The 14,156-nt window shown below is 35.7% G+C and overlaps 2 protein-coding genes across 4 annotated transcripts in view; one reads left to right on the top strand and one right to left on the bottom strand.

Moving 5' to 3' along the window:
- The first annotated feature begins 378 nt into the window (after positions 1–378).
- On the top strand, positions 379–9,100 carry uba52 (ubiquitin A-52 residue ribosomal protein fusion product 1). 3 transcript variants are annotated; one of them, XM_077222243.1, is made up of 6 exons: positions 437–465; positions 1,512–1,585; positions 1,776–1,885; positions 2,009–2,095; positions 3,407–3,509; positions 8,938–9,100. In XM_077222243.1, the coding sequence occupies exons 3-6, from the start codon at positions 1,783–1,785 to the stop codon at positions 9,029–9,031; spliced, it is 387 nt and encodes a 128-aa protein (XP_077078358.1). In that variant the 5' UTR covers positions 437–465; positions 1,512–1,585; positions 1,776–1,782; the 3' UTR covers positions 9,032–9,100. The 3 variants fall into 3 exon arrangements, with proteins under 3 accessions (XP_077078356.1, XP_077078357.1, XP_077078358.1); XM_077222241.1 differs by lacking the exon at positions 1,512–1,585 and having other exon boundaries at positions 379–465; XM_077222242.1 differs by lacking the exon at positions 1,512–1,585 and having other exon boundaries at positions 434–481.
- A 1,093-nt stretch (positions 9,101–10,193) lies between these two features.
- The window catches only part of LOC143731331 (homer protein homolog 3), a 47,554-nt gene continuing 43,591 nt past the window's right edge, over positions 10,194–14,156 (bottom strand). The window contains exons 9-10 of the mRNA XM_077222183.1: positions 13,710–13,790; positions 10,194–12,425 (exon numbers count right to left, since the gene is read on the bottom strand). Of these exons, the coding sequence (XP_077078298.1) occupies positions 12,240–12,425; positions 13,710–13,790 (267 nt within the window). The 3' untranslated portion in view covers positions 10,194–12,239. The remainder of the gene's footprint in view (positions 12,426–13,709; positions 13,791–14,156) is intronic.

Here is a 14,156-nt window from a genome sequence, read left to right as displayed (position 1 = left end):
ATTTAATATGTAGAATTAAAACTTATTTTAATCTTATTTAAGATCTTTTGAGCTCCCCCAACATTCATAGATTTCTGCAATTTGCACCCTATGCAACACGTTTATTTTTATTTTTTGTGTGTTTTCTGTAAAATAGGCTTGGAACAGCTTGAATTATATGTGCATTTTTAGCAATTGCGCGTTTCAGGCATAGACTCATATAATATTCATTAAAGCTAGTCACCAAAAACACTGAAGTCGATTATGCAGTTATAAAACGAGCACATGTTTAACTATTTTAACTCGGAGTCTGAAGAACGTAAATCCTTACAGACTATGGTGAAACTGTTTGAAAAACACGTGCTGCATTTCCGCTCCAATCCTGCAGGCGGCGGTAAACTCGCGTTAACGGTCATATACACTCGATCTTCAGGCACGAGCAACGCGTCGGTCTCTTTTCCGCCCGGACCAGCAGCAACTGCGAGGGTGAGGATTCGTGTCCGTAAGATTGCTTTATTTTGTCAGCTTTTCCCTCTTTATTCACTCGCGCGATTCGTGGAATATCTACATTAGACGTTTATGTTTGTGAATGGTGCGATTAAAGCTTGTTGTGCGGTAGATTTAGAAGCGTATGTTTGGTTTGAAGTGTAATGTGTCGTGATGAAGTGTCATGGCCGCTTCTGCCATGTGTGTGAGAGAAACTCCTCTCATAAAAACTCGCGGAATTTACACTAAACATATAATAAAGCACCCAAAACGAACAATACATACATATGTATTACCTGAAAACGCTTAAGTTTTTCAGCTAGCCGGGCATATCATGGAGTTTGTAACGTTAACCTGTCAGAAATGTGCGATCGATATATATATATATATATATATATATATACACACACATACATACATACCGGTCAAAAGTTTGAAAATATTTTTTATAAAAAGTCTCTTTGAAGTAGGCATTTATTTGATAAAAAATACAGAAAGAACAGTAATATTGTGAAATATTACAATTTAAAATAACTTTTCCATTTTAATACACAAAAATATATATTTTATTTCTGTGATCAAAGCTGAATTTTCAGCATCATTACTCCAGTCTTCAGTGTCACATGATCCTTCAGAAATCACTGTAATATGATGATTATCAATGTTGTAAAGATTTGTGCTGCTTCTTTTACTTTGAAAAAATAGTTTGATGAATAAAAAGCAAATTGATAAAAATTGAGCATTTATTCAAAATTGTAAAGATTTATAATGTCAGAAAAGATTGTTTAACTTTTTGTTCATCAATGATTCCTGAAAAAAGTATCATGGGTTATAAAAATATTAAGCAGCACAACTGTTTCCAACATTAATAACAGATAATATTATACAGATTTCTGAACCTGAAGGATCATGTGACACTGAAGACTGGAGTAATGATGCTGAAAATTCAGCTTTGATCACAGGAATAACTGACATTTTAAAGTATATTGAAAGAAAACTTTTAATTTTTTAATCTCACAATATTTTTTTCTGTACATTTGATCAAGGCTTGATGAGCATAAGAACATTACAAATAGTAATGTCTCCAAACTTTTGAACGGTACTGATTTATACACGTATGGTAGGTATCTTTGAGTATTACATGCACAAAAAGATGGAAGTACTATTTTATTAGATGACACTAATTATTAATTAGTACCAAAGAATGTCTCCATGGAACAATAATGTTATATGAAACTGGTATTTTTGCTGCTTGTCTGACTGATGGTTCTGACTGGTGGTTTTTTTTCTCTCACTCTCTTTTGTGACAGTGGCAAAATGCAGATCTTTGTGAAAACTTTAACCGGTAAGACCATCACCCTCGAGGTCGAGCCCAGCGACACCATCGAGAATGTCAAGGCCAAGATTCAAGACAAAGAGGGTGAGTGTGGACTTTAATCGGTTGTCTGTATGAATGTGGCGTTAGTTTTAAAATACAGGCTGAACTAAGCAAGAATGATGTGTTTTTTATTGGTCGGACCGCTAATGTGTGTTTGTTCCTCAGGTATCCCACCTGACCAGCAGCGTCTGATTTTCGCTGGCAAACAGTTGGAAGATGGCCGCACACTTTCAGACTACAACATTCAGAAAGGTGTTTATTCAGTGTCTTCTCTTAGGGCCGCCTCCTTATAGTCCAGTCTTGGTCAACCAAAAACTATTAGTTGGTTAGTCAAAGAAAAAAAATGGTCGTAGTGAAATCTTTAATGGGGGGTCCTTGTGATAACAGGCAAATGTTTGTATTTTCTGCCTGACATACTATCATCCCTAGACCTCAAATATAGCTTATTTAAAACATAGCAATTCTCACGTCTGTTCACTCTAACGTTAACCTAGATAAATGTACGCTATTATGTGGATATCCAATTGTTTGTGTGGATTTCTAAAGTATAGCGAGATTACTGCATGAGCCTTTTTTAGAATTTGAAAGATGATAAAGATACTGTTTTGAGTGAGTGAGATCTGATTGTAGTCCTTAAAAACCAAAAAAGTAGTGCTTAAAGTAGGGATGCTAATTTTCCCGACCGACAACCGCCGCTTGTTATCCGAGTATTAACCGTGAACTGATAAGATTATGAGTCGGACGCTGGAGGGGCCAGTTTCGGGAAGCGCTCGTGGATGTTTGCTTCGCCAGTGATATTGCAGTGTACTTGTACTACTGCTGTATTTTAATACCGCAAAGCATATTTTGCAAATAACTTCGTTGCCCTTTCTGTCGAAATGCTCCCACACAATAGCTACTTCTCGTTCGCTTCATTTTGCTTGCTTAGCGAAATATATCCAGGCATGTGAGTTAACAAATATAGGCTATATAGTAGAGCTGGGCGATTTTTTATTATTATTTTTATTATAAAAAACTCGATTTGACCCCCTCCATTTAAAACAAAATAACTGCAAACTGTAAATATATTTAAAAAATATATATTTAATGTGTTAAATTAAAGTGCATCAACATAAACAAAATTGCAAAGGCAAACCCTTTCTCTAACTGAAAAGTCACTGTGCAGTGTGCAACAAAGATTGTTAAACATCCAAATTATTTATACTGTATTTATACAATTATTTATACTGTAAATTATTTATATTTTTCTCAGGATTTTTTACAACAAAAAATCCTGAGAGAAAAAAATCGATTTTTTTGAAAATATGAATCGATTTGACCTACAAACTCGATTTTTAAATAAAATCGATTTTTTTATAGTAGTTTTTTTAAACATGCAGCAAAAAAAACACCTTTTAACTGATAGTATTAATTGGTCAATTTTTACTTTCGGTTAGCGGTTAAACGGTCAATATGAGCATCCCTAGCTTAAAGTCACTGAAAGTCCTGGAATTTGATTTGACAGTGTCTGAAGCCTGAAAAAGTGTCCCGATATAACATCTTCCTGTTTGCTCTGTTCCTCAGAGTCCACCCTCCACCTGGTTCTGCGTCTCCGAGGAGGAATCATCGAGCCTTCCCTCAGACAGCTGGCCCAGAAATACAACTGCGAGAAGATGATCTGCCGCAAGTAAGACCACGTGCTTTAGCCGGTGCACACTGCGCCATTTTGGCCGTCTAGACTAATTTTTATGGCCGTCTAGACTAATTTTTATGGCCGTCTAGACTAATTTTGGACATTTTCCTCTGATCCTAAGACTAAAATCTGAGATGTTTGATCATTAAAGCGGTCACACACCTGATGAGAAGCGTCGCACAGCGCCACTTCTTTAAAATTCAAACACATTATTCTCTGAGTGTACACACACACCGGCGGCGCCCAGCAACGGCTCAGGACCTTGTTCAAAATCCGGTCGCGCCATTTACAGTTTTATATTACATTTACATTATATTTGTCTCAAATGTATGTTGTAAATGTATATACTGACTTCACCCTGTGCTGCAATATACATTTAGTTTTAGATTAATTTACAGAAATATGATGCTTGAAAGAAAATCGCTGATGTTATCAGATTTTCAGGTGATATTCGTAAATTCATTCAGACTCCAGACATGGCAACTATTGTATTTAATTGTACAGTACAATCATTACATAGTACAGACATTATCTTAATTTCATAATGTCCTTAAACATAACAATATTGCTGGCCATAAACTGAGAAAGTGCTCGTCCGGTGTGCGATGCCTCGAGTTGTCTTGATTTCTTTGTAGCCATTGTTTCAATTATTGATGTAATATAATAAAAATAAACTTTATTTTCTATAGCGCCTTTAAAAGTTAAATCTCAAAGCGCTTCACAAAAATAAGGAAAAAAACAAGTAAATTCAAAATATACAATACAAATATAAAATGTTATCAAAAGTTTGTACAAGTGAGTAAATGGTATATAAAACATTTTGTTAAAGTAATCAAATAGAAGATACCCTAAAAAAGTATGATTTGAGGGAAGCTTTAAAAAAAAACTCAGATTCTGCTTGCCTAATCTAATAATGTAAAATCTAGTCTCATGTGAAATGACAGGTTTTCTGTGTGTCCGTTTTTAACGCATCTTGACTGTCGTACAGTGTGATATTAATGACAACTGAGATCTTACAGTGTGACGTTAATTAGTGGTCGACCGATATTTTTTATTTGCTGATATCTTATACCCCTTTTCCACCAAAAAAGAACGGGTTCGGAACTGGTGCTGGTTCAAAGTTGGTTCGGAGTTGGTTCAACTTGCGAACCTCCTCAGAACCTGTTTGTTTTTCCACTTCTAGAGCGCCCAGCGAACGACGTCGTTACGTCACTGTGTACGTCGCTTTACGTCTCAGCTAGAAACGCTTGCAAGTACAACATTACTTTGGGATTATCTCTAACTCGTGAACCAAGAAGGCTTTAAAAACAATTGAAATATGTAAGTCTTTTAATCTTTTCCTTTGATATGTAGCCTAATCTTTTCTGATTAGTTATGTACACCTGTCTTGTCTTTTTTTTCTCTCCGTTTATTTGTTCTATTTTGTGACTGTTTTCTTCTTTGCTTACATAATGTTTTCAATAATTTTTTTTTAAAAAAAGCTAGAAACGCTTGCGCCAACTTCAAGCATAACAATTACAATGGCGGACTACATCGTGTTTCTGCAAATGTTTCTCCTGGCTTTGCGGTCAGAAAAGATGTTTAGGACACATCTAAACCCGCCCCCAGCCCCCGACGTAAGCATGACGTGGTAAAAGAACGGTTCTCTGGTTCTAGTCCAGCAAAGAGTTGGTGCCGCTTTGGAACCAGTTTTCCTGGCCGAGAACCGGTTCTTTGGCTGTCGAAACACAAAGAACTGGTTCGCGCGCAGGCACCGGCTCCGAACCGGCTCTCAAAACGCTTTGGTGGAAAAGGGGTATTAGAGAGCAGGGTGGCCGATATAAAGCCTATATATACATATATATACTTTTAATCAATATTTAATAAATTATAAAACAAATCTTTAAAATAAACATGCTTATACTTCAGATGGCAACTTCTTGAATCTGCAATCCTACAGTATTTTTCACAAATAAAGTAATTGTTTATAATTGTTTGAATAAAAAGGAAGTAAACACTGTAACAGGGCACTCGGTAATCTGGTAATTTCGTGCGCACTGGTAATCATATTTTTCATATAAATACAAGGTAACGTTAATTTTACTTACAGCACACAGTGTGTAATTGGATATAGCACAGCATATTTTAAAATGAAGGATTTAAAGTGTTTCGATGGCGTCTCGTGTGAAGCTGATCTTCTGTTCACATTCACTCACGTCACACGGCCCCACCGTCACTCGCAGGAACATGTTTATGCAGGCTTGATATCACAGCTGGATTTGATTAAATCTGCAAGGTTTGTGAAATTAAATGTTTATTAGACGTTTAGAGATTTGTTTAAATGATGCGCATTTGCTGAATGTTGACGGTAAATGAGAAAGTATTTTAGCCTGATTGTTTGCCTTTTCTGTTACAAATAATGTAGGGCTGCAGCTATCGATTCTTTTTGTAATCGATTAATCTAGCACTTAATCGATCGATTAATAGTCATTTTCGTGTGTGTTTTATTCTCTGGGGTTCTTCGGACCAAATGAAGAATTTAAATAAAAAAATGTGTAAAATCATAGCTTCATCGGAATGGTCCGAAATTTGGTGACTTTGTTGGTACTTGGTATATGAACACCCGAAAAAATTGGGGACAGGATTTGAATAGTCTAAGTGGTTGTAAAAAAAAATGGTCACACTCAGGGCCTTCGGGACCAAATGGTCCCGCCATAGGAAATGAATGGCAAATTGGCAAAAATGTCAAAATACCGAGTTTTTTTGTGTGCGTACAATCTACAAATCAGCCACGATCCAGAAAAAAAGTACACAACAGCGAAGGGGTGAATCTATAAAACATCAAGAGTGCAAAACACACACACACACACACACACACACACACACACACACACACACACACACACACACACACACACACACACACACACACACACACACACTTTTATACATAAACAAACGAATAAATTCAGATTTCATATGGGTTTTGCATTTTTAAAATGCTCAGTTTGTCCACCAGATGGCATCCATCTCATTTCAAAAATTGCTTTTATGAGGTCTAGGCTTGACTCTAAAATGAAATACAGCTTTAAAAAAAATAAAAAAATATATTTTTTTATTTTTTTATTTTCTATTATATTCAATGGGGGGAAAATGGGTCATATTTATTGCATAAATATTAATTATAAATCTTAAATTATCTCAAAACACCAAAAAAGAAAAGAAAAAATATTATAAAAAACAAGTAAAAATAAATAAATATGATTTTCTTTTAATAAATATGAATCAAACCCTTCCGGACCATTTGGTCCCGAAGACCCTGAGTGTGACCCTGAAATGAAGGACCCCAGAGGGTTAACAGAATAGTTATATAATAATAATAATAAACTTTATTTTATATAGCGCCTTTAAAAAGTATCTCAAAGCGCTTCACAAAAACATAATAAAACAAACAATTAAACGATGCATTACTGACAGAAAAACTTAATAAAATACAAAATAAAAACATTATGAAATATAGGATTAATAATAATAATTCAACAATTTTCAACAATTATGTAAAAGCTACCCTAAACAAATAAGTTGTGATAAGTGTTGTTAAATCAAATAAGTGATGATTTAAAAACACTAAGAGATTCTGCTTGCCTAATCTCAATAAGCAGGGAATTCCAGAGTTTTGGAGCATTCGACGAAAAGGCCCAATCACCCATGGATTTTAGTCGGGTACGCGGAACAATTAAAAGGCCAGCTTCCAAAGAACGGAGATCACGTGCTGGTGTGTAGGGTGTTAAAAGTTCAGTTAGATAATGAGGTGTCAGTCCATGCAAGGCCTTATAAGTAAGCATTACGATTTTAAAATCAACACGGAATCTGACAGGGAGCAAGTGTAAAGATTCAAATACCGGAGTAATATGATCCCTTGTCCTGTTTCCAGACAGAATTCGAGTGGCAGAATTTTGTACCAATTTAAGTTTAAGGGTAGCTTTTGAAACCCCAGCCAACAAAGCATTACAGTAATCGATAAGAGAAAATACAAAAATGTTAATTAGCTTTTCAGCTGCAGGGAGTGATAACATGGGACGTAATCTGGCTATTAAACTTGTGTCTATTTCAGTTAAAGCTGTTATAAGTTATATACTATAAGTTATATAGTATGCAAGTTATAAAGCTATCTCATATGTGAATTTTCCTTTAAGATGTTATAATATAACCACTCTAAGCATCGAAGCATATTTGTGTATTCTGGTAGTTTAACGCTGAAGAAGAGCTGTAACGTGACTTGTTGAACACGCAGTAAAACCTGACGCACTTTTTGTTCCGTGCGTTTTAACTGAAAAATGAGTACTCCAAATCTTTATTAAAAACCAACAGGCTGGGGACTTTGATTTTTTGTTGTTGTCTGTATTTGGCAGACGTGAAATACAAACAAGGTCTCGCAAAGACTGCAATACAATATTTGTTCCTCCATCACGTCCCGATGTGTAACGTTACAGTGAATGCATGCTGAAATTATTGTTGCGTGGCTACATAAAAGTTTAAGCATATGTGAAGCATTGCAGCAATTGGTCTGACTGGCGTGCGCGCGTGTGTGTGTGTGTGTGTGTGTTTGTGTGTGTGAAGGGGTTCTTTTTTAGGCTATACTCTTGCAATTGAACGTGATAGTTACGTTTACTACTTAAAAATGTCATCAAAGCTAAAAATCATATCTAGTAAAACCGCATCACGGCATCGCTACAAATACAGTATGGGATTAAAATCAGCGAAGATCAATAGGCTTAGACTACGTTACCTTGTTTCAGCGAGTTAAGTGTATTAAGTGAATTAAGTGTGTAATGATCCCACACTTTAGACAATTTCTGCCGTTTATTTACATATTTATTCTCCGCCATCGCGCCAATTATTTCTTCCTGAACAGGTCCGTGTGAATAAACGGTCCGTATGGAACAATCATATCCCTGCGCCGCGCGTATAGTGCACGTCATAGGAATTTAACGAGGCTCTGCCTCGAGGAATTTTTCTAATCGAGTAACTCGAGGAATCGTTTCAGCCCTAAAATAATGTAAAAGCAAATATCTTACTATTCGCATTAAAATTTATTTTCTTTGTTTACCAGTTCTGTCTAACAACGTATTAGATATGACTGTGAGTGAGCTCTTCTCAGGCGTCGCCGTCAAAATAAAAATCCCCTCTTCCAACACATTGGCCAATCAGAAAAACTTATCGGCAGATGCTGATATTTAAAAAATACCACTAACATTAATTATAACTGTGATCTTACAGTGTGACATGACTTACAGCGATGATCATGTTTGTACAGTCTGACAAGCAACAATCGTAAAGGACTACTATAAATCGCAGTGTGTGATTTACTCTTTACTCTGTCTAGTGATGGACCCGTTGAGTTTATCCTCTCATGATGTATCCCATGATGCTCTGCTCTCAGGTGTTACGCCCGTCTGCACCCGCGTGCCGTGAACTGCCGTAAGAAGAAGTGTGGCCACACCAACAACCTGCGGCCCAAGAAGAAGCTGAAGTAAACTAGCGGCGATGCTACGCTTCAGGAACCGCAGGAGATTCTGTGTTCAAATAAAATGTTGTTGAGAACCGTCGCCTTGAGTTTGTCCTCTTATATTGTGCTTTTCCTGGTTTGTGATCAAATATTACAGGAAGAGGGACACTGTTTGCAACCTAGAGATATTAATATTTCAGGAACACTTTACAATGTTCATTAGTTAATGTACCCTACAAAACATGAACTAACCATGAGCAATACATTTGGTACTGTATTTATTAATATTTTAGTTAATAAAAAAATTAAAGCTGTTCATTGTTTGTTCATGTAAGTTCAGTGCATTAACTAATGTTAACAAATACAACTTTAATATGCATTAGTAAATGTTGGAATTAAGTAACAAATATTAATAAATGCTGAATATGTGCAGTTCATTATTAGTTTAACTAATGAACCTTATTGTAAACTGTTACCAATATTTCTAACCGTTCATATTTCCCTGAAGATGTTTTGGAAAATGGATCCAGTGGGTTTCAGTCAGAGGATCAGGTTTTGTGTTTATTTTTGTTGAGGAAAGTCTTCCACATTTGGTGGAAGACTTTCACAACAAATTATTAAAGTTATTGCTGAGGTTGTAAATCCATAGTATATTACATAACACTATTTATAATATTGGGTTTAAGTGTAAGTCATAGTAGGTCTAGAATATGGAATATTTGATGACAGACCTATAATATTATTAAATGCAACACAACTCATAATTGGGGCATTTTTGCACTTATATACAAGATATTTTACCCCAAGGCCACTTCAAATCTGATCAAGGTCTATTAAACAGTTTCTTAAATTGAACAAATTAATTTTTAATGCAAGTATTTCAACTATGAATTTCTTAAACAGTGTTTATGGCATAATTATTCAATAATATGAAGGATTGGCCTTTCAAAACATAATTTATAAGTTTGAAACAATGCAGTTTAGTCAATGTTAGAGTAACTACATTTGCTTTGGCATTACTTGAGCAAATGTAATATTAAGCATATTTGACACTTAATCACTGTAAGGTTCTAATGCAAAAACCCTCTTATGTGATTTAAACCATTAACCGTTTAAATATATTGATCTGACAAGATTTTTGAGCATATGCAAAGTTCCACTGATGACGACGGAGTAACTCACACTGGTAATACAATGTAAAACAAATTTATTTAGCAAGTTTTCGTTAAATTCAGAGAACCTCATACACCGTAACACACTTGGCTCTGGAGTTTTTCAGCAAAATATGACTCTTAATAGTGTAGAATCAAATCTACTGTCATAGTATAGTCAAGAGCTGCAGAATATATGAACTCCTGCACACTAAAGATGCACGTGTGGAAAAATAAGTCTCTCGCATACATCAGACTTCTGATCGCTTACAAGCACAAATAAGATTCTGTCCTTGAAAAGAGTTCTTGCCACTTTTTTAAAACATCGAAATCATATCACACATGCTTTCATTTTCCAAAAGATAGAAAGCAGTACACAAACTCAAGTACTGCATGAAGAAGAAGAAGAAATATAAAAGTTTGATCTAAAATCAACTGTGCCGGAAAGCGAACAAACACAAACGTGGCTGTTCGTACCAAACCCTGTGGTTTTTAAGGTAAAAACAGGCTGTTGGCACTTAATACTTGCAGTTTGAAGCCACATGAGAGGCTTTCTTGTGCTATCAATCACAAATATACTGTAGAACGCAACATCCAATACAACCATTACAGCAATGTTTGAAGCCTTACAGCAACGACACGATGCATTCAAGCACATCCATTCCTCAATAAAAACTACAGCTATTCTTATAAGTATAAATTCCCTTGAGAGGTCAAGAGATCTTAATATTCTATAATAACCGAACAATTGTTTATTTCTACCTACTTTTATATTTCTGCCAATGCAGCTAGTGTTTAATGCTTTCGATCAATGCTGTCCTCTATCCTAAGCATTCCACAGTATGAAGATTCGAGCTGGTCTTTGGTTTACACACTCCAGCCGTGAGCACATCCATATACAGAGAAAACACACAGTACAGGCATTAAAAAAAATAAATAAATAAACTAATCGATGACTTTTTCATATTTTGCTTGTCTCTCCCAAAAGTTTGACATTTGAGCCACAAAGGTCTTTGCTACAAGTTAGTTTTGGTTCATAATATTCCATAGCAGATTTCTGATTCACAAAGTAATGATTCAGTTCAAAAACGATGCTTTATTTTTTTTAGCTTAATCTTTTAGTGTTCATAAAAATGTATGTGACTTGTACACTTAAGTTGAATGATACAGAAACGCATGAAGCTTAATTATTATTGAAATATAATCATTTTTAATAGTAATTCTGGGCCGAAACCAAAAAATCAGGATGAACTTGGCTAAAAACAGATTAATAATAAATAAATTAATTAATTAAATGCGTTTAATAATCAACACTCAAACAAAAGTGAGTTGTACAAACATTTAAATTGGCACATTATTTTTATTAAATTTGGTTGCACTTTATTTAAAGGTGTCATTGTTACAGTGTAACTATATATTTAATTACTGTGTAATATTAATTAACTACATGTACTTGCTATAGTTACGGTTAGGATTTGGTTGAGGGTTAGTTGCATGTAAAAATGCATAATGTACTGTTATTAGATGGTAAGTACATTAAAGTTATGTAACAAGGACACTGTAAAATAAAGTGTTACCGAAAAATTATATTATTAAAAAATATAAATTTTAATGATCATATCATAATAATAATGTGAATGTTAAAAAACCACAAATTAATCTTGTGTAAATAAAATTATTTAACTTCTGTGCTGCCCTAAACTGAAAGATTAATACTTTAAATTATGATTTTTTTTTTTAAAGAATAGATTCAGAATCGTTTCAGAGAGATTTGCAATGCATTTCTGAATCATTTTTGCCTATTGTTCACAATGGGTGACCTCTAATAAATAAAAATGAATACTTCTGATACTGTAAAGACGTGACGCATCACTAGTGTATCAAAAATAAAGCGTCTCCTCCTGTACCGTAACAACGCTGTTCATGTTCAACCGACACTGAAGTTATTGCTAGAGTTCAAACAGAAAGAGCTTTTCAGTGCAAAAGAAACAAAGCGTGAGAAGAGAGAGATACTGATAGTGTCAGTGCAGAAACTAGTGAAGCAGAACTACTGAAGCCCTCGATCGGTGTCTCCATGAGATCACACTATTTACTGATGAGTTTGACCAGACTCTGTCGAAGGTCGTTGAGGTCGTAGATCTTGACGTCGAGGATCTGAACGACTCTCTGCACCTCGTTCTCGGCGCGCTCGCGATCTTCCAGCGCTGAAGACAGGTTCTGTTCTGCGTTCTGCACACGCCGCTCCAGATCCATGTTACGCATCTCCAACTCCTGAAAACACATCACACACTGATTTAACACAACTTTCACAGGAATAAACCCTCTAATGTCTTCATATCGCACGTGCTATGGTTGTTCAGCGTACACAGATTGTGAATGAATGCGATTGTGAATGCGATTGTGAATGAATGCGATTGTGAATGCGTTTATGAATGCGATTGTGAATTAATGTGATTGTGAATGAATGCGATTGTGAATGAATGTGATTGTGATTGTGAATGCGATTGTGAATGCGATTGTGAATGGATGTGATTGTGAATGCGATTGTGAATGAATGTGATTGTGAATGCGATTGTGAATGAATGTGATTGTGAATGCGATTGTGAATGAATGTGATTGTGAATGTGAATGCGATTGTGAATGAATGTGATTGTGAATGTGACTTTGAATGAATGCGATTGTGAATGCGATTGTGAATGAATGCGATTGTGAATGAATGCGATTGTGAATTAATGTGTTTGTGAATGAATGCAATTGTGAATTAATGTGATTGTGAATGAATGCGATTGTGAATGAATGTTATTGTGAATGCGATTGTGAATGAATGTTATTGTGAATGAATGTTATTGTGAATGCGATTGTGAATGAATGTGATTGTGAATGCGATTGTGAATGCAATTGTGAATGAATGTGATTGTGAATGCGATTGTGAATGTGATTGTGAATGCGATTGTGAATGAATGTGATTGTGAATGTGAATGCGATTGTGAATGAATGTGATTGTGAATGTGATTGTGAACGTGATTGTGAACACGATTGTGAATGCGATTGTGAATGAATGTGATTGTGAATGCGATTGTGAATGAATGTGATTGTGAATGTGATTGTGAATGCGATTGTGGATGCGATTGTGGATGCGAATGAGATTGTGAATGTGATTGTGAATGCGACTGAATGCGATTGTGGATGTGATTGTGAATGTGAATGCGACTGTGGATGCGATTGTGAATGCGATTGTGAATGCGATTGTGAATGTGATTGTGAATCCGACTGAATGCGATTGTGGATGTGATTGTGAATGTGACTGAATGCGATTGTGAATGCGGCTGTGAATGCGATTGTGAATGTGAATGCGATTGTGAATGTGATTGTGGATGCGATTGTGAAATTTGATTGTGAATGCGATTGTGAATGAATGTGATTGTGGATGCGATTGTGATTGTGAATGCGATTGTGAATGCGATTGTGATTGAATGTGATTGTGATTGTAAATGCGATTGTGAATGAATGTGATTGTGAATGCGATTGTGATTGTGAATGCGATTGTTCCAGCACCTGTAGTCTGTGTACGGCTTCTTCTCTCTCTCTCTCCAGCTCATGGTAGTTCGACTTCTTACTCTGGAGAATCCGGATTTCCTGAAATGCATTGAGATGCAATAATGTGCAGAAATGTCTAATACAGCGAGTCCTTGCTGAAAGAGCTGAAACGCGTTCTGTGGGTTTTATAAGGAGGAGTTTGAGCTGAAGATTACAGTGACTTTCAGGAAAGAACATCTGTAGGTCACTGTACTCTCCCCTTCATACGTGTGTGTGTGTGTGTGTGTGTGAGAGAGTGAGTGTGTCTCTCTCTCTGTGAGTGTGTGTGTGTGCATTTGTGAGTGTGTATGTGTAAGTGAGTGTGTGTGTGTGTATGTGTGTCTCTCTCGGTGAGTGTGTGTTTTTTGTGTGTTTCTCTCTCTCTCTCTCTTTGTATGTGTGTGTGTGTCTCTCTCTCTCTCTGTG

This window comes from Siphateles boraxobius, unplaced genomic scaffold (genome assembly GCF_051911475.1).
Source record: "Siphateles boraxobius isolate OS27281-9 unplaced genomic scaffold, OSU_SipBor_1 86, whole genome shotgun sequence".
NCBI classification, from domain to species: Eukaryota; Metazoa; Chordata; class Actinopteri; order Cypriniformes; family Leuciscidae; genus Siphateles; species Siphateles boraxobius.
This window is presented reverse-complemented; position numbering and strand designations above follow the sequence as displayed.

Bases quoted from the DNA above. Each gene is read 5' to 3' on its own strand.
- uba52 (XM_077222241.1), top strand. From the start codon at position 1,783: ATGCAGATCTTTGTGAAAACTTTAACCGGTAAGACCATCACCCTCGAG. The intron at 1,886-2,008 runs GTGAGTGTGGAC...TTTGTTCCTCAG, and splicing joins CAAGATTCAAGACAAAGAGG to GTATCCCACCTGACCAGCAG. The intron at 2,096-3,406 runs GTGTTTATTCAG...TCTGTTCCTCAG, and splicing joins AGACTACAACATTCAGAAAG to AGTCCACCCTCCACCTGGTT.